The sequence below is a fragment of the Colossoma macropomum genome, unplaced genomic scaffold, assembly GCF_904425465.1.
Source record: "Colossoma macropomum unplaced genomic scaffold, Colossoma_macropomum, whole genome shotgun sequence".
NCBI classification, from domain to species: domain Eukaryota; kingdom Metazoa; phylum Chordata; class Actinopteri; order Characiformes; family Serrasalmidae; genus Colossoma; species Colossoma macropomum.
In genome coordinates, this window is record NW_023495600.1 from 6,592 (window position 1) to 26,549 (window position 19,958).

The 19,958-nt window shown below is 56.7% G+C and overlaps 2 protein-coding genes across 2 annotated transcripts; both read right to left on the reverse strand.

Moving 5' to 3' along the window:
- On the reverse strand, positions 1-2,516 carry LOC118802601 (basic proline-rich protein-like; the record flags this gene model as incomplete). The annotated part of the gene is given in 11 exon segments (XM_036563073.1): positions 1-134; positions 187-511; positions 514-688; positions 721-917; positions 919-1,033; positions 1,078-1,244; positions 1,247-1,347; positions 1,699-1,797; positions 1,844-2,096; positions 2,098-2,170; positions 2,488-2,516. Coding segments are annotated over 11 exon segments (1,668 nt in total), but the record flags the coding sequence as incomplete, so codon positions are not given.
- A 2,370-nt stretch (positions 2,517-4,886) lies between these two features.
- LOC118802599 (proline-rich receptor-like protein kinase PERK2) lies at positions 4,887-13,281 on the reverse strand (the record flags this gene model as incomplete). The annotated part of the gene is made up of 3 exons (XM_036563072.1): positions 4,887-4,985; positions 5,391-5,543; positions 13,228-13,281. Coding segments are annotated over 3 exons (306 nt in total), but the record flags the coding sequence as incomplete, so codon positions are not given.
- Positions 13,282-19,958: the final 6,677 nt, after the last annotated feature.

Below are 19,958 nucleotides of genomic sequence, written 5' to 3' on the forward strand. Positions count from 1 at the left end.
GGGGGAGGGAGAGGGGGGAGGAGGGAAGGGGGGAGAAAGGGGAGGAGGAAAAGGAAGTGGGGAGGGAGGGGGAGGGGGGGGGGTGGGGGGGAGGGGGGAGAGGGGGGGAAGGGGGGGGGGGGGAGGGGGAGGAGAGAGGGGGTGGGAGGGGGGGGGGGAGGAGGGGAGAAGAAGAGAGAAGGAGGAGGGGTGGGATGGGGGGGAGGGGGGAGGGGGGGGGAGGGAGAGGGGGGGAGAGGGAGGTGAGGGGAGGAGGAGGGAAAGGGGGGGAGGGAGGAGGGGGAGGGGGGGGGAGGGGAGGGGAAGGAGGGGGGGGAAGGGGGGGAGGGGGGGGGGGGGGAAGGGGGGGGGAGGGAAGGGGGGGAGGGGGGAGAGGGAGGGGGAGGGGAGGAGGGAGGGGGGAGAGGGGGGGAGGGGGAGTAGGAGGGGGAAGAGGAGGAGGGGAGGGGGGGAGGGAGGGAGGGGAGAGGGGGGGGAGAGGGGGGGGGGAGGGGAGAGGGGGGGGAGAGGGGAGGAGAGGAGGGGGGGGGGGGGGGGGGGAGGGCAGGGAGGCGGGGGGTGGGAGGGGGGGGGGGAGGGGGGAAGAGGTGGGGGAGGAGAGAGGAGGAGGGGAGGGGGGGGGGGGGGAGGAGGGGGAAAAGAGGGGGGGGGAGGGGGGAAAGAGGAGGGGGGGGGGAGGGGAGGGGGAAGGGGGAAGGGGGAAGAGGGAGGGGGGAGGAGGGAGGGGGGAGGAGGGGAGGAGGAGGGGGGGGAGGGGGATGGGGGGGAGGAGGGGAAGGGAGAGGGGGAGGGAGGGGGGGAGAAGGAGGGAAGGGGGTGAGGGGGAGGGAGAGAGAGGGGGGGGGGGGGGGGAGGAGGAGAGAGGAAGGGAAAGGGGATGGGGGAGGGGAGGGTGGAGGGGGAAGGGGAGGGGAGGGGGAGGAGGGGGGGGGGAGGGGGGGGAGGGGGGAAGGGAGGAGGGGAGGGGGGAGGGGGAGGGGGGAGGGAGGGAGGGAGGGGGTGGGGAAGGGGGGGGAGGGGGGGGGGAGGAGGGAGGAGGGAGGGAGGAGGGAAGAGGGAAGAAAGGGAGGGAGAAGAGGGGGAGGGGGGGGAGGAAGAGGGAGGGGGAGGGGGGGGGGAGGAGAGAGAGGAGAGGGGGGAGGAGAGGGAGGGAGGGGGGGGAGGAGGGGAGGAGGGGAAGAGAGGAGGAGGGGGGGGGGAGGGAGGGGAGGAGGAAGGGGGGGAGAGAGGGGCGGGGGGGGAGGGATGGAGGGAGGGGAGGGGGAGGGGAGGGGGGGGAAAGGGAGGGGGGGGGGGGGGGGGGCGAGAGGGGGGGAGGAGGGGAGGGAGGGAGGGGGGGAGGGGGGGAGAGAGAGGGGGGGAGGGAGAGAGGGGGGAGGGAGATGGGAGGGGAGAGAGGGGGGGGGAAGAGGGAGGAGGGGGAGGGGGAGGGGAGAAGGGGAAGGGAGAGGGAAGGGGGAAGGAGGGGGGGGAGAGGAGAAGGAAGAGGGAGGGAGGAAAGAGGGGAGAGGGAGGAGGGAGGAGGAAGGGAAGGGAGGGGGAAGGGGGAGGAGGGGGGGGGAAGGGGGGGGAGGAGGGGAGTAGGGGGGGGAGGGGAGCGGAGAGGGAGAGGAGAAAGGGGGGGGGAGGGGGAGGGGAGGAGAGGGGAGGAGGGGGGGGGCAAGAAGGGGAGGGAGGAGAGGAAAGGGGGAGGATGGAGGGGGGGAAGGGGGGGGGGGAGAGGAGGAGGGGGGGAGGGGGGAGAGGGAGGGAGGAGGAGAGGGGGGGGGGGAGGGGGGAGAGAGGGGGGAGGAGGGGAGGGGAGGAGAAGGGGGAAGGGGAAGGGGGGGGAGGGGGAGGGGGAGAGGGGGGGAAGGGGGAGGGAGGGGGGGAGGGGGGGTGGGAGGGGGGGGGAGAGGAGGGAGGGGAGGGGAGGGGGGGGAGGAGGGGGGGGGGGGAGGAGGGGGGGGGAGGGAGGAGGGGGAAGGAGAAAGGGGGGAGGGGGGGGGGGGGAGGAGAGGGGGGGGAGAGGGGGGGGAGGAGGAGAGGGGAAGGGAGAGGGGGGGAGGAGAGGGAGGAGGGGGGAGGGAGGGAGGGGGGGGAGGGGGAGGGGGGGGGAAGGGGAGAGGGGAGGGGGAGAGGAGGAGGAGGGGGGGGAGGGGGAGAGAAGGGAGGAGGAGGGGAGGGAGGAAGGAGGGGGAAGGGGAGAAGGAGGAGGGGAGGAAAGGGGAGAGGAGAGAGAGGAGAGAGGGAGAGAGGAGAGGGGGAGGGAGAGGGAGAGGAGAGGTGAGGAGAGAGAGGGAGAAGAGAGGGGGAGAGGGGGAGGGAGGGGGAGAGGGGAGAGAGAGAGTGAGGGGGGATGAGGGGGAGGAGGGGGAGGAGAGGGAGGAGGAGAGGGGAGAGAGAAAGGAGAGGAGGGAGGAGGGAGAGAGAGAGAGAGGGGTGGGGAGGGAGGGAGAGAGAGAGGAGAGAGGGAGAGAGGAGGGGGAGAGAAGAGAGAGAGAGAGAGAGGGAGGGGGAGAGGGAGGGGGAGGAGGGGGAGGAGAAGAGGGGAGAGGGGAGAGGGGAGGGGGAGAGGGGAGGGAGAGGAGAGGAGGGGAGAAGAAGGGGGAGGGGAGGGAAGAGAGGGGGAGGGGAGGGGGGAGGAGGGGAGAGAGAGGAGAGGGGGAGGGGGAGAGGGAGAGAGAGAGGGAGTGAAAAGAGGGGGAGGAGGAGAGAGAGAGAGAGGGAGAGAGAGGGGGAGAGAGGAGAGGAGGATGAAGGAGAGGGGGAAGAGGAGGGGGGAGGAGGGAGGGAGAGAGAGAGGGAGGGGGGAGAGGGGTGAGGGGGAGGGAGAGGGGGGGAGAGAGGGGAGAGGGAGGGAGAGAGAGGAGAGGAAAGAGGGGAGGGGGAGAGAGAGGGAGAAGGGAGAGAGAGAGGAGGGGAGGAAGGGGAAGGGAGGGAAGAGGGGTGAGAGAGAGAAGGGGGAGAGAGAGAGAGAGAGAGAAGAGGAGAAGAGCGAGAGAAGGGGAGGAGAGGGAGAGGGAGGGGGAGGGAGTAGAGTGGGAGGAGAGGGAGAGAGAGGAAGAGGGGAGGGGAGGGGAGGGGGAGAGAAAGAGAGAGGAGGAGGGGAGAGAGGGGGAGGGGAGGAGAGGAGGAGGGGGAGGTAGGGAGGGGAGAGGGTGGGTGAGAGAGAGGGGGAGAGAGAGAGAGAGAGAGGGGAAGAGGAGAGGAGGGGGAGGAAAGAGGGGAGAAGAGAGAAGAGGAGAGAGAGGGGGAGAGAAAGAGAGAAAAGGGGGGGGAGGGGGAGAGGGAGGGAGAGGGGGGAAGGGGAGAGGAGGGGAGAGAGGGGGGGAGAGAAGGGAGGGAAGAGGAGAGGGGGAGGGGAGAGGAGGAGGGAAGAAGAGGAGAGAGAGAGGGGGAAGAGGAGAGGGGGAAGGGGAGAGGGGGAGAGAGGGAGGGGAGAGGGAAGGGGAGGAGAGAAGGGGGAGAGAAGTAGAGAGAGGGGGGGGAGGAGGAGAGGGAGGAGAGAGTAGGGAAGAGGAGAGAGGGGAGGGGGAGGGGAAGGGGGAGGGAGGAGGGGAGAGAGGAGGGGGTGGAGAAGGGGAGAGGGAGGGACGAGGAGAGGGAGAGTGAGAAGGAGGGAGGGAGAGAGAGGAGGTGAGAGGGGTAGAGAGGAGGAGAGGGGGGGGAAGGAGGGAGGGGGGAGGGAGGAAGGGGAGGGAGGGAAGGAGGGGGAGGGGAGAAGGAGAGGAGGGGGAGGGAGGGGGGAGGGGGGGGAGGAGAGGGGGAGGGGGAGAGAGGGGAGGGGAGGGGAGGAGGGGGGAGAGGGGGAGGGGGAGAGGGAGAGGGGAGGGAGGAGGGGGAGGGGTGAGGAGTGGGGGGGGAAATGAGAAAGGAAGAGAGGAGAGGAGAGGGAGGGGGGGAGGAGGGAGGGAGAGGGGAGGGAGAGAGGGGAGGGGAGAGAGAGAGGAGGGGAGGGAGAGAGGGAGAGGAGGGGGGAGAGGGGGGGAGGGAAGGGAGGGGGAGGGGGGGGAGGGGGAGGGAGGGGGAGAGGGGTGGGAGGGGAGAGGAGAGGGGGAGAGGGGAGAGGGAGAGGGGAGGGGAGGAGGAGAGGAGAAGGGGGAGAGTGAGTGAGGGAGAGGGGGTGAGGGAGGGAGAGGAAGGAGAGGGGAGGGAGGGGGAGAAGAGGGAGTGGGAGAGGGAGGAGAGGGAGGAGGAGAGAGAAGGGGGGAGAGGGAGGAGGGAAGGGAAGAGGAGAGGGGAGGGGGAGGAGGGAGAGAGAGAGAGGGGGGAGAGAGGGGGAGAGAGGAGGGAGAGGGAAGGGAGAGGGAGAGGAGAGGAGAGGGGGAGGGGGAAGGGGAGAGGGGAGGAGGGGAGAGGGGGAGGAGAGAGGAGGGAGGAGAGAGAGGGAGAGGGAGGGAGAGAGAGAGGAGAGAGGAGGAGGGGAAGAGAGGAGTGAGGGGGAGGGGAAGGGAGAGGGGGAGGGGAGAGGGAGGAGAGGGGGAGGGGAAGGGGGAGGAGAGGGGGGGAGAGAGAGGGGGGGAGAGGGAGAGAGGGGGGAGGGGAGGAGGGGGAGATGGGAGAGGGGAGAGAGGGGGAGAGGGGGGAGGGGGGAGGGGAGAGGGAGGGGGAGAGGAGAGAGGGGGAGAGAGGGAGGGGAGAGGGGGGGGAGGGGGGGAGAGGGAGGGGAGAGGGGGGGGAGGGGGGGGGAGGGGGGGGAGAGAGGGGAGAGAGAGAGAGGAGGGGGGGAGGGGGGGAGAGAGAGAGGAGGGGGGGGGGAGAGAGGGGGGGAGAGGGGGGAGAGGGGGGGAGAGAGGGGGGGGAGGGAGGGAGAGAAGAGAGAGAGGGGGGGGAGAGGGGGAGGGGGGAGGGGAGGGGGAGTGAGAGGAGAAGAGAGGGAGAGAGAGAGGGGGGGAGGGGGGGGGAGGGGGGGGAGAGGGGGGGGAGGGGGAGGAAGAGAGAGGGGGGGGAGGGGGGGGAGAGAGGGAGAGGGGGGGAGGGGGAGGGGGGAGAGGGAGAGAGGGGAGAGAGGGGGAGAGGAGAGAGAGAGAGAGAGAGTGAGAAGGAGGGGGGAGGGGGAGAGGGGGGAGGAGGGAGGGGGGGAGGGGGAGAGGAGAGAGGGGGGAAGAGAGAGAGGAGGGAGGGGAGGGGGAGAGAGGAGAGGAAAGGGGGGAGAGAGAGGGGGGGGAGGGGGGGGGAGGGGAGGGGAGGGGGAGAGAGAGGGGGAGAAGAGGGGGGAGGAGGGGGGGGAGAGGGAGAGAGAGAGAAGAGAGAGAGGGGAGGAGAGAGGGGAGGGGGGAGGGAGAGGGGAGGAGAGGGAGGGGGGAGGGGGAGAGGAGGGGGTGAGGGGGGGAGAGAGGGAGAGGGGGAGGGGGGAGAAGGGGGGGAGAGGGAGGAAGGGGGGGAGGGGGGGAGGGGGGAGAGAGGGGAGGGGGGGGAAAGAGTGGGAGAGAGAGAGAGGGGAGGAGAGGGGGGGGAGGGAGAGGGGGGGAGGAGGGAGAAGGAGGGGGGGAGAGAGGGGGGGGGAGGAGAGGGAGGGGGGGAGAGGGGGGAGAGAGGGGGGAGAGGGGGGGTGGAGGGGGGAGGGAGGGGAGGAGAGGGGGGGAGGGAGAGAGAGGAGGGGAGAGAGGGGAGAGGGGGGAGAGAGAGAGAGAAAGGGGAGGGGGGTGAAGGAGGGAGAGGGGGAGAGAGTGAGAGAGGGGGGGGAGAGAAGAAGAAGGGGGGGAGAGAGGGGGGGAGGAGGGGAGAGAGGAGGAGAGAGGGGAAGGGGGGGGGAGAGGGGAGAAGTGAGGAGAAGAAGAGGGGGGGGAGGAGAGAGGGGGAGGAAGGGGGGAGGAAAAGGGGAGAGAGAGAGAGAGAAGAGTGAGAGGAGAGAGAGGGGGGGGAGGGGAGAAGAGAGAAGGGGGAGGGGAGGGAGAGAGGGGGGGGGGAGGGGAGGGGGAGAGGAGGAGGGGGGAGGGAAGGGGGAGAGAGAGGGAGAGGGGAGGGGGGGGAGAGAGAGGGGAGGGGGAGGGGGAGGGGGAGAGAGAGGGAGGAAGGGGAGGGGAGAGAGAGGGAGGGAGGGGAAGGGGAGGAGGGAGGGGGGAGGGGGGAGGAGAGAGAGGGAGGGGGGGAGAGAGAGAGAAGAGGGAGGGAGGGGGGAGAAGAGGAGGGAGAGAGAGGGGGAGGGGGGGGAGGGAGGGGGAGGGAGGGGGGGGAGAGAGAGAGAGAGGGGGGAGGAGGGGAGGAGAGAGGGAGGGAGAGAGGGGAGAGAGGGGAGAGGGGGGGGAGGGAGAGAGAGAAGAGGAGAGAGAAGTGGGGAGAGGAAGGAGAGAGGGGGGAGGGGGAGAGAGAGAGAGAGAGAGGGGGAGGAGAGAGGGGGGAGAGGGGGGAGGGGGAGAGAGAGAAAGGAGGGGAGGGGGGGAGAGAGGGGGAAGGGAGAGAGAGTGGAGAGAGAGGAGAGGAGGAAGGGGGAGGGGGTGAGGGGGGAGGGAGAGAGGGAGGGAGGGAGCGGGAGAGGGGGGGAGGGGAGGGAGAGGAGGAGGAGAAAGGAGAGTGGGAGAGAGTGAGAGGGGGAGGAAGGGAATGAGGGGGAAGAGAGAGAGGGGAAGAAGAGGGGGATGAGGGGAGAGGGAAGAGAGAGGGGTGGGAGAAGGGGAGGAGAGAGAGGGGAGGAAGAGGGAGAGAAGAGAAGTGAAAGGGGGGGAGGAGATGGGGGGAGAGAGAGGGGAAAGAGGGGAGGGGAGGGAGAGTGAGGAGGGAGAGAGGAGAAGGGAGGGGGGAGGAAGGGAGAAGAGAGAAGGAGGGGAAGAGAGAGAGGGAGGGAGAAGAGGGAGATGGGGAGAGAAGAGAGTGAGGGGAGAGGGGGAGGGGGGAGAGAGAGGGAGGAGAGGGAGAGGGGAGGGAGGAGAGAGGGGGGAGGGGAGAAGAGAGGGGGGAGGAGGAGGGGGAGAGAGGGGAGGGGAGAGAGGGGGAGGTGGGGGAGGGGGAAATGAAGGGAGAGGGGGAGAGAAAGAGGGGGAAAGGGAGGGGAGGGGAGAGGGAGAGAGAGAGAGGGGAGGGAGGAGAGGGGAGAGGGGGAGAAGAGGGAGGAGAGAGAGAGAGGGGGGAGAAGGGGAGAGAGAGGGAGGAGAGAGGGGAGGGGAGAGAGAGAGAAGAGAGAGAGAAGAAGAAGGGGAGAGAAGGGGGAGAGAGAGAGAGAGAGGAGAGGGAGAGGGGAGGAAGAGGAGGGGAGAGAGGAGAGGGAGAAGGGAGGAAGAGGGGAGGGGGAAGAAGGGGGAAGAGGGGAGGAGAGAGAGAGAGGGAGAGGGAAGGGGGAGAGAGGGAAGAGGGGAGAAAGAGGGAGGGGAGGATAAAGGGGAGATGAGAGGGGAAGAGAGAGAGGGAGGAGGAGAGAGAGAAAGGGGGAGAAGAGGGAGAGGGGGGAGAGAGGAGGAAGAGGGAGAGGGGGGAGGGAGAGGGAGAGAGAGAAAGTGAGAAGAGAGGGGAGAGAGGGAGAGAAGAAGGGAGAGGGAGAGGGAAGGGGAGGAGGGGGGAGGGGAGAGGGGGAGAGAGAGTAAGAGAAGAGGGAAGAGGAAGAGAGGGGGAGAGGAGAGGAGAGAGGGGGATGAGAGAGGGAGAGAGGAAGGCGGGAGGGGGAGGAGAGGGAAGAGGGGAAGAGGGGAAGAGAAAAGAGGAGGAGGGAGAGGGAAGGGAGGGGAAAGTGGGGAGGGAGGAGAGAGGGAAGGGGGAAAAGAGAGAGAGAAGAGAAGAGAGAGGGAGAGAAGAAAGGGAGAGAGAGGGAAGGAGGAAGAGAGAGGGGAGGGGGGAGGGAGAGAGAGGAGAGAGGAGGGAGGGGAGAGAGAAGAGAAGAGAAGAGAAGGGGAGGGGGAGAGGAGGTGAGGGGGAGAACGAGGGGGAAGGAGGGGAGAGAGAGAGAGGAGAGAGGGAGAGATAGGAGGCGGGAAGGGGAGGATAGGGAGGGAGAGAGGAGAGGAAAAAGGGAGGGGAGAGGAGGGAAAAGGAAGGGGATAAAAGGAGGGAAGGGGAGAGGAGAGAAGAAGAGAAATTGGAGGGGGGAGAAAGGAGGGAGAAGAGTGATGGATGGAAAGAGAGGAAGGAGGGACGAGATGGGGAGAGAGGAGAGAAAGTGGGAGAGGGAAGGAGGGGGAGGGAGAGAGAGCGGGAGAGAGTGATGGGGGGAGCAGATGGGAGAGAGAGTGCGAGGGAGTGAGGGAAGGGGAGAGAAGAAGAGATAGGGAGTAGGACGAGTGAGGGGAGTGAAAGGGGGAAGGGGGGGAGGGGGGAGGGAAGAGAGGGGGAGAGAAAGGAGGGGGGGGGGGGGAGGAGAAAGGGGGGAGGAGGGGGGGGGGAAGAGGGGGTGGGGAGGGTGAGAAGGAGGAGGGGGAAAGGAAGAGAGGAAAAGGAGAAAGGGAAAGAAAGAAGGGAGAAGAAGGGGGAGAGGAGGGGAAGGGGGAAAGAAGGGAGGGGGGGGGGGGGGGAAAAGGAGAAGGAGGAAGGGAAGGAGGAGAGGAAAGGGAGAGAAGAGGGGGGAGAGGGGGAAGGGGGGAGAAGGGAAGAAGGGGAAGGGGAGAGGAGAGGGGGGAAGGAGAGAAGGGGGAGGGAGAGGGAGAGAGAGGGGGGGAGGGGAGGGAGGGGAAAAGAGAGAGAGGAAGGGAGGAGGAAGAGAGGGGGGGAGGGAGGGAGAGGGGGGAGAGAGGAGAGGGAAGAAAGGGGAGGGAAGAGAGAGGGAGGGGGGGAAAAGAGGAAGGAAGGGGGGAGGGGAGGGGAAAGGGAAGAAGAGAAAGGGGGGGAGAGGAAGGAGAAGAGGAAGGGGAGAGAAGGAAGAAGAGGGGAGGGAAAAGGGGAGAGGGAGGGGGGGGGAAGAGAGAGGGAGAGGAGAAAGGGGGGGGGGGGGGGAAAGGGGGAGGAGGGGGGGAGAGGTGAGAGGGGGGAGAGGGGAGAGAGGAGGAGAAGGAGGGGGGGGGGAGGGAAAGGGAAGGGGGGGGGGGGGGAGGAGGAGGAAAAGGGGGGGGGGAGAGGGAAAGGGGGGGGGGAGGGAGGGAGAGAGGGTGGGGAATAGGGGGGAGGAGAGGGGGGGGGGAGGAGGGGGGGGAGGAGTGGGGAGAAGGGGGAAAGGGAGGGAGGGGGGGGGGGGAGGGGAGGGGGAAGGGGGGAGGAGGGGGGGGGGGAGTGGGGGAGGGGGGGGAGGAGAGGGGGGGGGGGGGGGGGGGAGGAGGGAAGGGGGAGAGAGGGGGGAAGGATGGGGGAAAGGGGGGAGAGGGAGGGGGGAGGGGGAGGGGAGGGGGGATGAGGAGAGAAGGAGAGGGGGGGGGGGAGAGGGGAGGGGGGGGAAGGAAGAGAGGGAAGGAGGGAGAGGGGTGAGGGGGGGGGGGGGGAGGGGAAGGAGGGGAGGAGAAGGGGGTGAGAGGGGGAAGGAGTGGAGGGGGGGAAAGGGGGGGGGGGAGAGGGGTGAGGGGAAGAAGGGGGGAGGAGGAGGAAGGAGAGGGGGGGGGGGGAGGAGAGGGTGGGGGGGGGAGGGTGAGGGGGGGTGAAAGAGGGAAGGGAGAAGAGGAGGGGGGGGGGAGAGAGGGGGGGGGGGGGAGGAGAGGGAGGGGAGGAAGGGGGGGGAGGAAAAGGGGGGAGGGGGGGAGGGAAGGGGAGGGAGAGGGTGGAGAGGGGGGGGGGGGGGGGGAGGAGAGGGGGAAGGGGGGGAGGGGGGGAGGAAAGGGAGGAGGGGAGGGGGGGGGGGGGAAGAGAAAGGGGGGAAGGGGGAGGGAGGGGGGAAGGAGGAGGAGGGAGGGGAGGAAGAGAGAGTGAGAAGGGTGAGGGGAGGAGAAGGGGAGAGAGAGGGGAGGAGGGAGGAGGAGGGGGAAGAGGGAGAGGGAGAGGAGAGAAAGAAGTGAGGGAGAGGAGCGGGGAGAGGGGAGGAGAAGAAGGGAATGAGGAGGGAGGAGGAAGGGAGAGAGGGATAGGAGAGGGGAGAGTGAGGGAGGAGAAGGAGAGGGGGAGAGGTGAAGGGGAGAGGGGAGGGGAGAGGAGGAGAAAGAAAGCGAGATGGGAGGGGAGGGAGAGGGGAAGGAGGGAAGGGGGAGGGAGGAGGGAGGAGAGAGGAGAGGGGGAGAGGGTGAAGAGGGTGGAGGAGAGAGGGAGAGAGGGGAGGGAGAGAGAGAGAGGGAAAGAGGGGAGGAGGTAGGGGAGAAGGAGGAGGGGAGTGGAAGAGGAGAGAGAAATAGGGGAGTGTGAGGGAGAGAGGGAGAGGAGGAAAGAGGGGAGGAGAGGAGAGGTGAGGGAGAGACGCGTGGAGGGGAGAGGGGAGGAGGGAAAGGAGGGAGGGAGAGGAGGAGAAATGAGGGGAGGGGGAGGAAGGGGAGAGAGGAGGGGAGAGAAGAGAGAGCGGGAGAGAGGAAAGAGGGGGGAGGAGGGGGGAGGGGAGAGAAAGAGGAGGGAGGAGAGCGGGAGAAGAGAGAGAGAGGGAGGAGAGAGAAGGGAGCGGGAGAAGAGTGGAGAAGGAGAAAGAGAGAGTGAGGAGGAGACGAGGGGAGAGGGAGAGGAGGGAACAGAGGGAGGAGAGGAGAGGGAGGGGAGAGAGTGAGAGGGGTGAGAGGAAGAAAGAGGGAGAGGGGAGGGAGGAGGGGAGAGAGGGAGAGAGAGGGTCGGGGAGCGAGGGAGGGGGAGAGAGGGGTGGGTGAAGAGGGGAGGAGGAGGAGGAGAGAGGGGAGAGGAGAAGAGAGCGGGGAGAGAGAGAGGGGGAAGGAGAGGTAGGGGAAGAGAAGGGGAGAGAAGGAGAGAGTAAAGTGAGAGCGAGAGGAAAGAGGAGGGGAAAGAGGGAGTAGGGGAAGGAAGAGGGAGAGAGTGAGTGGAAGGAGAAGGGATGAGAGGAGGAGGGAGAGGAGAGGTGAGAGAAAGAGAGGGAGAGGGAGGGGAGGAGGGAGAGGGAGAGAGAGAGAGAGAGAGTGAAGAGAGAGGAGAGAGGAAGGAGGGGAGAGAAGAAGAGAGAGAGGAGAAGAGGGGAGGTAGGAGAGGAGGGAGGAAGGGGAAGAGATAGAGAGGGAGGTGAGTGAGAGGGGAGGAGGAGGAGAAGAGGAGGGAGAGGGGAGCGGAGAGAGGAGAAGGGAGAGGGGAAAGGAAAAAGAGAGAGGGGTGAGGGGATGCAGGGAGAGAGGGAGAGGGAGGAGTAGGAGAGAGAGGGAGGGAGGGAGTAGCGAAGAGGGAAGAAGGGAGAAAAATGAGGAGTGGAGAGAGAGGGGAAGAGGAAGAGAGGAGGGGAGGGGGGAGAGAGGAGGAGGGAGAGTGGGGAGAAGTGAAGAGGAGAGGGGAGAGAGGCGAAGAGAGAGGAGAAGAGGCGGGGAGGTGGGGAGAGAGGGGGAGAGCGAGAGAGGGAGGGAGGGAGGAGAGAGGTGAGGAGGGAGGAAAAAGAGGGAGGGGGAAGAGAGGGGGGAGGGAGCGGAGGGGGGAGAGGAAGAGAGGAGAGAGGTGAGAGGGAAAAGGAGGAAGAGAGGAGGAGGGAGAGGGGAAGGAGGAGGGGAGTGAGAGAGGGAGGGGAGGAAGGAGAAGGAGAGGGGAGATAAGAGGGGAGAGCGAGAGAGAGAGAAGGTGAGGGGTACCGGTGAAAGGAGGAGAAGGCGGAGAGGGAGGGGAGGAGATGAGAGGAAGAGAGGGAGAGCAGGGGGAGAGGGAGAGGGGAGAGGAGAATGAGGGGTTTGCGAGAGGAGCGAGGGAAAAGGGGAGAGGGGAAGAAGAGAGAGAAAGGGAAGGGGAGGAGAGGTGAAGTTGACAGGGGGAGGAGGGGAAGAGAGGGAGGGAGGGTGGGGAGGGGGGAGAGGGATGAAAGAGAGGGGGACGAGTGGGGTGTGGGAGGTGAGAGGAGGGAGAAGGAGAGCGAGGGATGGGGTAGGGAGGAAGGAGAAGGGATGATAGGGAGGAGGGTAGGGGAGGGGGGAGAAGGGAGAGGAGGAGAGAAGAGGGGAAGGAGAGAGGGAGGGAGAGGAGAGGGAGTAGGGAGAGGGGAAGAAAGGAGGGTGAGAGAGAAATAGGGGTAGATGAGAGAGAGAGAGGGGAGGAGAACTGTAGAAGAGGAAGGACGGGAGAGAAGGGGAGAGGGGAGAAGGAGGGAAGAAGGGGAAGGAGAGGGGGGAGAGGGGAGAAGCAGAAGGGAGGGGAGGAAGGGAGGGAAGAGAAGTGGAGGGAGCGAGGGGAGGAGAGGGGGAAGGAGGAGGGGAGGGAAGGATGGGAGGAGAAAGGGAGAGAGAAGTGTGGGAGTGAGAGAGTGAGGGGGAGAGGGGAAGGAGGAGGGGAGAAGGGAAGAGAAAGGGAGGGGACAGGAGGAGAGGAAAGGAGGAGAAGAGGGAGGGGAAGGGAGGGAGGTGAGGGAAGGAGGGAGGAGAAGGGAGTGCGGGCGGAGGGTAAAAAGAGAGGAGTGAGGAGAGAGGGGAAGAGAGAGAGGGGAGAGGGAGAGAGAGGAGCAGGGGAGGGGAGGCAAAAGAGAGTGAGAGGGAGAGGGAGGGAAGGAGCGGAGGGAGGGGGGTGGGAGAGAGAGTGAGAGTAAGGGGAGAAGAAAGAGAGAAGGAGGGAGAGGGGGGAGAGAGAGGGGAGGGGAAAGGGGGAGGAGGGGAGGTGAAGAGGGAGAGAGGGGAGAGGGGAGAGAGGGTAGGAAGAGGGAGGGGGAGAGGGAGGGGAGAGAGTAGGGGGACGGGAGGAGGGGTGAGGGAGGAGGAGGGGGAGAGAAGGGAGGGGGGAGAGGGGAGAGGAGGGAGAGAAGAGAGAGAGAGAGAGGAGAGGAGAGGGGAGAAAAGGAGAGAGAAGGGAGAGAGGAGAGGGTGTGAGAAGAAAGGGAGGAGAGGAGAGAGGGAGGAGAGGATGAGAGAGGGAGCGAGTGGGAGGGAGCGAGAAGGAAGAGAAGGAGAGAGGGGAGAGGGAGGGGAGGAAGAGTGAGAGGGGGAGGAGGGGCAGGAGGTATGAAGGGAGGAGTGCGGGAGGGGGGAGTGTAGGAAGAAGGGAGTGAGAGGGAGAGGGAGAGGAGGAGAGAAAGAGAGAGAGAGAGGTAAGAGAGAGAGAGCGGGAAGGGTGAAGAGGAGGGAGAGGGTGGAAAGGGGAGGAGGAGAGAGAGGAGGGAGGAGGAAGGGGTGGAGCGTAGGGAAGGAGAGTGTAGGTGAGAGGAGGGGAGTGGTGGGGAGAGGGGAGATGAGGGAGAGAGCGGAGGGGTGGGTAGAGGAGAGGAGAGAGGGAGAGAGGACGGAAATGGAGGGAAAGAGAGAGGGGGAGAGGAAGGGAGGAGTGAGGGAGAGAGAGGAAAAGAGGAAGGGAGCGAGAGGGGAGAGAGAGAGGGCGGGGGGGGGGGGGAAGGGAGATAGGGGGGGGAGGGAGGAGGAGGGGGGGGGAGAGAGGAGGGGGGAAGGAGGGGAAGGGGGGAAGGGGGAGAGGGAGGAGGGGGGGGGAAGGGGGGGGGGGTGGGGGGGAGGGAGGGTGGGAAATGAGGGGGAGGGGGGAGGGGGAAGGAGAAGGGGGAGGGGGGAGGGAGGGGAGAAGGGGGGGGGGGGGGGATGGTTTATGTTGAGTTGTAGTTGTGATATTTATGTGAGGAAAGGGGTTAGGGTTTGGGAGGGATCGAGGAGGTGAGGAAATGGGGAGAGGAGATGAAAGTGTTGGGTGTTGATTAGGAGAGGGGGTTGAGTAAAGAGTTGGGGTTATTAAGGGTTGGTGGTGATAAGGGGATGGGGGTTTGGCTGGAGGATAGAGATGGTAGGGGTGTTAATGAGGGGTTGGTGGAGTGGTTTAGTTGATGTTTGTGAGTGTTGGTGTAGGTTGGGAAAAAAAAAGATTTTTGTTGTAGGGGTGAGGGATAAGGTTTTGTGAAGAATTGGAGTTGGGAAGTTTAAATGAGTATGATTGGGAATGTGGATGGGGGGGGTGGTATTGTGATGTTTAAAAAAAAAAGGTGGAAGATTTGAGTTTAGTGGATGGATTGGGAGTGGATTGGTGGTTTTTTGTGTTGGTTTGAAGGTTATGGAAATTTGGGGGGGAGTGTAATTTATTATTAAGAGGGAAGAAGGGTGGTGAGTGTGTTGTTATAATATGTGTGTAAGGGTTTTAGTCTGAGTAAAAGATTGAATTGGGTTGTGTGGGAGGTGTTTAATTATATTAAAGAAGGGGTGGTGTTGGGAGGGTGGGTTAAGAGTGGGGGTAAGATTTTGTTAGTTGTGAGGAATTGTGGGTGGTTATGGGTAGGTTTTTGTGATTTTGGGTTTTAGATTAGGGGAGGGGAGTAAGAATTATATGTTAAGTGAAGTTGGAGAAGGGGGGAGGTGATGAATTATGGAATAGGGGAGAAGATTGAGAATAAATGATAGTGGTGGAGAGTGAGTTTTGTAGTAAGGTATATTTATTGGTGGTTTGGGGGGGATTTGAATGTAAGTTGTGTAAGTTGTGGTGTATGATGGAGTTATGTGAATTTTAATTGGGGTAGATTGGGGTTATTTAAAGTGGTTTATTTTGGGTGAGGGAGTTTTTTAATTTTTTGGTATGCGGTAGGGTAATGTGGAGAGTTGGTTAAAGTTTATTGTGGAGGAGGTTTGAGGAGGAGGAGTATGGGGTGTTTTGAGAGGGGGGGGGAGGGGGAATAAGTTGTAATGGTGGTGAAGGTGTTTTGTGGGGGGGGTGAAATTGTGAGAGGTGGTTAAGATATAGGGGGGGGGGGGTGTGATAAAAGTGGAAATTGGGATAATAATGGAATGATATGAGTTTTTTTTAAATGTTGGGTGGGTATGGGATTATGTAGGGTGTGGTTAATAGGAAGGTTGATGGAAACAAGAAGTTAGGGGGGGGGGGTTCGAAGGGGTTTTGTGGGTTTGGGTGAGGGAAAGTGGGGGGAGAAGTGTTGTGAAATGGATATGGTGGGGAGTTGTATTGGTTTAAAGATGTTGAGTTTGGGGAGGGGGGGAGGGTGAAGAGGGTGATAGGAGGGTATGGTTTTTGTAAAGATTAGGGAGTAGGGTGTGTTGATTAATTGTTATTTTTTAGGTTTATTTTTTTGTTAATTTTTATTTGTGTTTTTTGTTTTATTTGTAATTTTTGTTTTTTTTGTTGTTATTTTAGTTTATTTTTGGTGTTGTTTATTGTAGTGTTAGTTTTTTTGTATATGTGTTTTTGTTTTTTTTTTTGTTTTTGAGTTTTTTTTTATATTTTTTTTTTATGTTAATTTTTTTATGTTTTTGTTTTTATTTTGTTTTTAGTTTTTTTTTTATTTTTTATTTTTGTGGTTTTTGTATTTGTTGTTTTATGTTTTGTTTTTTGTATGTTTTGTTTTGGTGTTTTAATTTTTTTTGATTTTAGATTTTGTTTTAGATTATTGTTTGTTTGTATTTTTTTATAATTGTTTTTTTTTTGTAAGTATATTTTTTTTTTTATTTTATGTAGTTTTTTTGTATTTTTTTTTTTTTATTTTTTGAATTGGTTTATGTTTATTGTTTGTTTTATATTATTATTTTATATTATTTTTTGTTTTTTTTATTTTATGTATTTTTTGTATTTATTGTTTTTATATGTTTTTTATGTTTTTTTTATAATATTTTATTAATTTTTTTTGATGTATATTTTTTATGTTTTTTATATATGGTATGTATGTTTTTATATTTTTTATTTTATAGTTGTATATTTATATATATATATATAATTTTTTAGTATATTTATTGTGTTTTTTATGTATGTTTTTTATATATATTTTATAAATATATTTTGTTTTTTTTATTATTTTTTTATTTATTTTGTATTTTATTTTGATTTTTTATATTGTTATTTTTTGTATTTTATTTTTTTTATAGTTTTATTATATATGTTTTTATTTATTTTTTATTTTATTGTTTTTTTTTGTTTTATTTGTATTTTTATTTTGTATGTTTTTTATTTTTTTATTTTTTTTATTTTTTATTTTTTTTATGTTTTTATTTATATTCTTTTTTTATTTTTTTTATTTTTGATTTTTATATTATTTTATGTTGTATTTTTTTATTTATCTGTTTTTTTTGTTATTATGATGTATTTTTGTATATTTTATAATTTTTTTTATTATTTTATTTTTGTTTTTATTTTTTTATTTTATTTTATGTTTTATTTTTATTTTTGTTTTTATATTTTTTTTATTTTTTAATATGTTTTTTTATATTGTGATTATTTTATATATATTATTTTTTATTTTATATGTATTTTATTTTTTGTTATTTATTTTTTTTATTTTTATTTTTTATATATTTTTGTATTTTTTTATTTTTTTGTATTTTATTTTTATTTTTTGTTTTTATATGATTTATTTTTTATTTATGTGTATTTATTTTTATTTTATTTTATTTTTATTTTTTTTATTTATTTTATTTTTATAATGTTTTTATTAATTTTTTTATATATAATTTTTTATTAATATATTATTTATTATGTATATTTTATTTTATGTGTTTATTTTTTTATATTGTTTTTATTTATTTTTTTTTATATTTTTTTATATTTTATATTTATTTTTTGTTTTTTTTATTATTTTTTATTTTATTATTTTTATTTTTATTTATTTATTTTTTATATTGTATTTTATATTTTTTATTTTATTTTATTTTTTATATTTTTTATTTTTTTTTATTTTTTTATATTTTATATATTTTTTATATATATATTATTTTTTATTTTTTTTTATTTTTTATATATTTTATTTTTATGTTTTTTATAATTTTATTTATATTTATTTTTATATATATTATATTATTATTTATATTTTTTTATTATTTTTTTTATATATTTTTATTTAATTTTATTTTATATATATTTTATATATGTTATATTTTTTATTTATTTTTATATATATATATATATATTATATTTTTATATATATTTTATTTATATTTTTTATTTTATTTTTTTATTATTAATTATATATATTTTATTTTTTTATATTCTTTTTTATTTTTTATATTTATATTTTTTTATTTTATTTTTATTTTTATATTTTTTTATTTTATATATATATATTTATATTATATATATTTTTTTTTGTTTTTTTATTTATATTATATATATTATTTTTTTAATAATATATTTATTTTATATTTTATTTTTTATTATTTTATTTTATATTTTTATATTTTTTATATTTTATTTTATATATATTTTTTATTTTATATTTTATATATTTTTTTTATATTTTTTTTATTATATATTTATATTTTTTTATATATATATATCTTTTATTTATTTTATATTTTATTTATTGTGTAATTTATATATTTTATTTTATTTATTTTTTTTATTTTTTTTTGATTATTTTATTTTTTTTTTTTTTTAATATAATATGTTTTAATATTTATTATTATTAATTATTTTTTTTTTTATATTATTTTTAGTTTTTTTTTTTGTATTTTTTTATTAATTTTATTTATTAATTAATTATTTAATTTTTTTTTTTTTTTTTTTTATAAATTTATAATTTTTTTTGTTTTTTTAGTTGTTTTATATTTTATTTTTTTTTTTTTTATTTTTTTGATTAGTAATTTTTTTTATTTTTATTTTTTTTTATTTAATTGATTTTTATTTTATATTTTTATTTTTATTTTTTTTTATTTTTTTTTTAATTTTAATTTATTTTTTTATTTTTTTTTGAGGAGGTTGGGGAAATGGTGAAGTGTAGGATTGGGGAGAGGGAGGGGAGGGGGGAGGGGGGGGAGAGGGGGAGGGGGGGGGGGGTAGGGGAGAAGAGGGTATGTGGGGATGAGGGAGGGGGGGGAAGGGAAGAGGGGGAAGAGGGGGAAGGGGGGGGGGGGGGGGGGAGGGGGGGGGGAGGAGATAGGGGGAGAGGGGGTGGGAGGGGGGGAGGGAGAAGGGAGGGAGAGGGGGAAAGGGGGGAGGGAGGGGGGGGGGGGAGGGAGGGGAAGGGGGGAAAGGGGGGGGGGGGGGAGAGGAAGGGGAGAGGGAAGGGGGAAGAAGGGGGGGGGGGGGGAGAGGGGGGGAAGGAAGGGGGGAGGGAAGGGGGGGAAGGGGGGGGGGAGGGTGGAGGGGGAGGAGGAAGGGGGGGGGGGAGAGGGAGGGGAGGGGGAGGGAGGGGGGAGAGGGGGGAGGGGGGGGAAGGGGGAGGAAGGGGGGGGTGAGGGGGGAGGGGGAGGGGTGGAAGAGGGGGAGGGGGGGGAGTGGGTGCGGGAGAGGAGAGTGCGATGGAGTGGGTGGTGGAGGGAGTGGAGAGAGTCGGAGATAGGAGAGAGTCTGAGGGAGAGAGGGATGAGGGAGTGAGAGAGAGAATCTGAGTGAGAGTGGGTGGTGTGGGGTGCGTGAGGGAGGTCAGAGAGGAGTGAAGTGAGTAGCCGAATGAGAGTGAGAGGAGAGGGAGCGGGGAGGGAGAAGAGGAGGAGTAGAAGTGAGTGAGTAGTGAAAGTGGGGGGGTGGATCGAGTGAAGGAGGCAGAAGAGAGAGAGGGGAGAAGGGAAGGAGAGAGAAGGGGAGTGAGTCGGAGGTGGGGTGAGGGTGAGTGAGTATGGGGAGGAGGTGAGAGTGAGAGGTGAAAAGAGAAAAGAGAGGTGAGGGAGGGGAAGGAGAAGAAAGAAATAAAAAGAGAAAGAGAGAAGAGAGTGGTGAGAAGTGAGAAGGAGTGAAGGAGGGGGAGAGGAGAGGGGTGGTGGAGAGAGCAGGAGAGTGAGAAAGGGGTAGGGGAGAAGAGGAGAGGGTGAGAGAGAGTGTAGAGGAGAGAGTGGAGGAGGGGAGGACTCTGTGAGATAGCAGGGTGGGACTCTAGAGAGGTAGCAGAGGGGTAGGGTAGTGCGTAGCGAGAGAGGCAGGAGTGTGAAGTGTGAGGAGAGAAGGGAAGTGAGCCTGGGGGGTAGTGAGTGGGAGGGGAAAGTGAGTGTGTGAGACTGGGGTGTGCGAGTAAAAAGTGAGGAGAGTGAGAGAAAGGGAAGTGGGGACTGGAGGAGTGAGTGAGTGTCTAGAAAGTGAGAGAGAGAGAAAGAAAGGGGAGAAAAAGAGGGAAGAGTGAAGTGAGGAGGAGAGGGGAGAGGGGATTGGAGAGAGGGGTGGTGGGGTAAGGTGAGTGAGAGGGAGAAGTCGAGAGAGCGGAGAGTGTGAAGAAAAAGAGAGAGAGAGAGTGTGAGTAGGGGAGAAAGAGAAGTAAGTGTGTGTGAAAGGAGAGAGTGGGCGCGAGCGAGAAAGAGAGAAGCTGAAGGAAAAGGGAGGTGAGAGAAGAGTGAGTGAGAGGAAGGGGAGAGAGAATGGAGCGGGATAGGGGAGAGAAGAGGAAAGAGGTGGGGAGGGGAGGAGAGAGGGAAGGGAAAGGGAGTGTGAGAGAGGAAGAGTGAGGGAAGAAAGGGAGAGAAGAGGAGTGTGAGGGGAGGGAGAGAGAGAAGGGATGTGAGGAGAGAGAGAGAGAGTGCGAGTGTAGAGCGGAGCGAGAGGAGAGTGAAAGCAGTTGCGGGGAAAGAGAGCGTGGGGGAGAAGGAGAGGGAAGGAGAAGAGGAGAGGAGGGGGAGAGGAGAGGGAGGAGAGTGGGGGAAGGGGAGGGGGGGGGGTAGGAGGGGGAGTGGAGAGGGGGGAGGAGGGGGAGGGAGGGGAGGGGGGGGGGAAGGAGGGGGGGGAGAGGAGGGAGGGGAGGGTGGGGGAGGGGGGGGGGAGGGGAGAGAAGGGGGGTGGGGGGGAGAAGGGGGGGGGGGAGAGGGGGGGGAGGGGGTGGGGGAAGGGAGGGAGAGGGGGGAGGGGGGAGGAAGGGGGGGAGGGGGGGAGGGGGAAAGGGGGAGGGTGGAGGAGGAGGGGAAGGGGGGGGAGGGAGAGGGGGGGGAGGGAGGGAGGGGAGGAGGGGGAAGGGAGATGGGAGGTGAGGGGAAGGTGAGGGGGGGATAGGGGGAGGGAGTGTGGAGAGGGAGGAAGGAGAGGGGGGAGTGGAGGGTTGGGGTGGGGAGGGGAGGGGGTAGATGGGGTTTGTGTAAAAAAGTATGACGTGAGTATATTTGTTTATGTAATGGATGGTATTGCGTTTAATTTTTATGAGTATATTATTTGTTTAAAATTTGAAACTCTCCCCC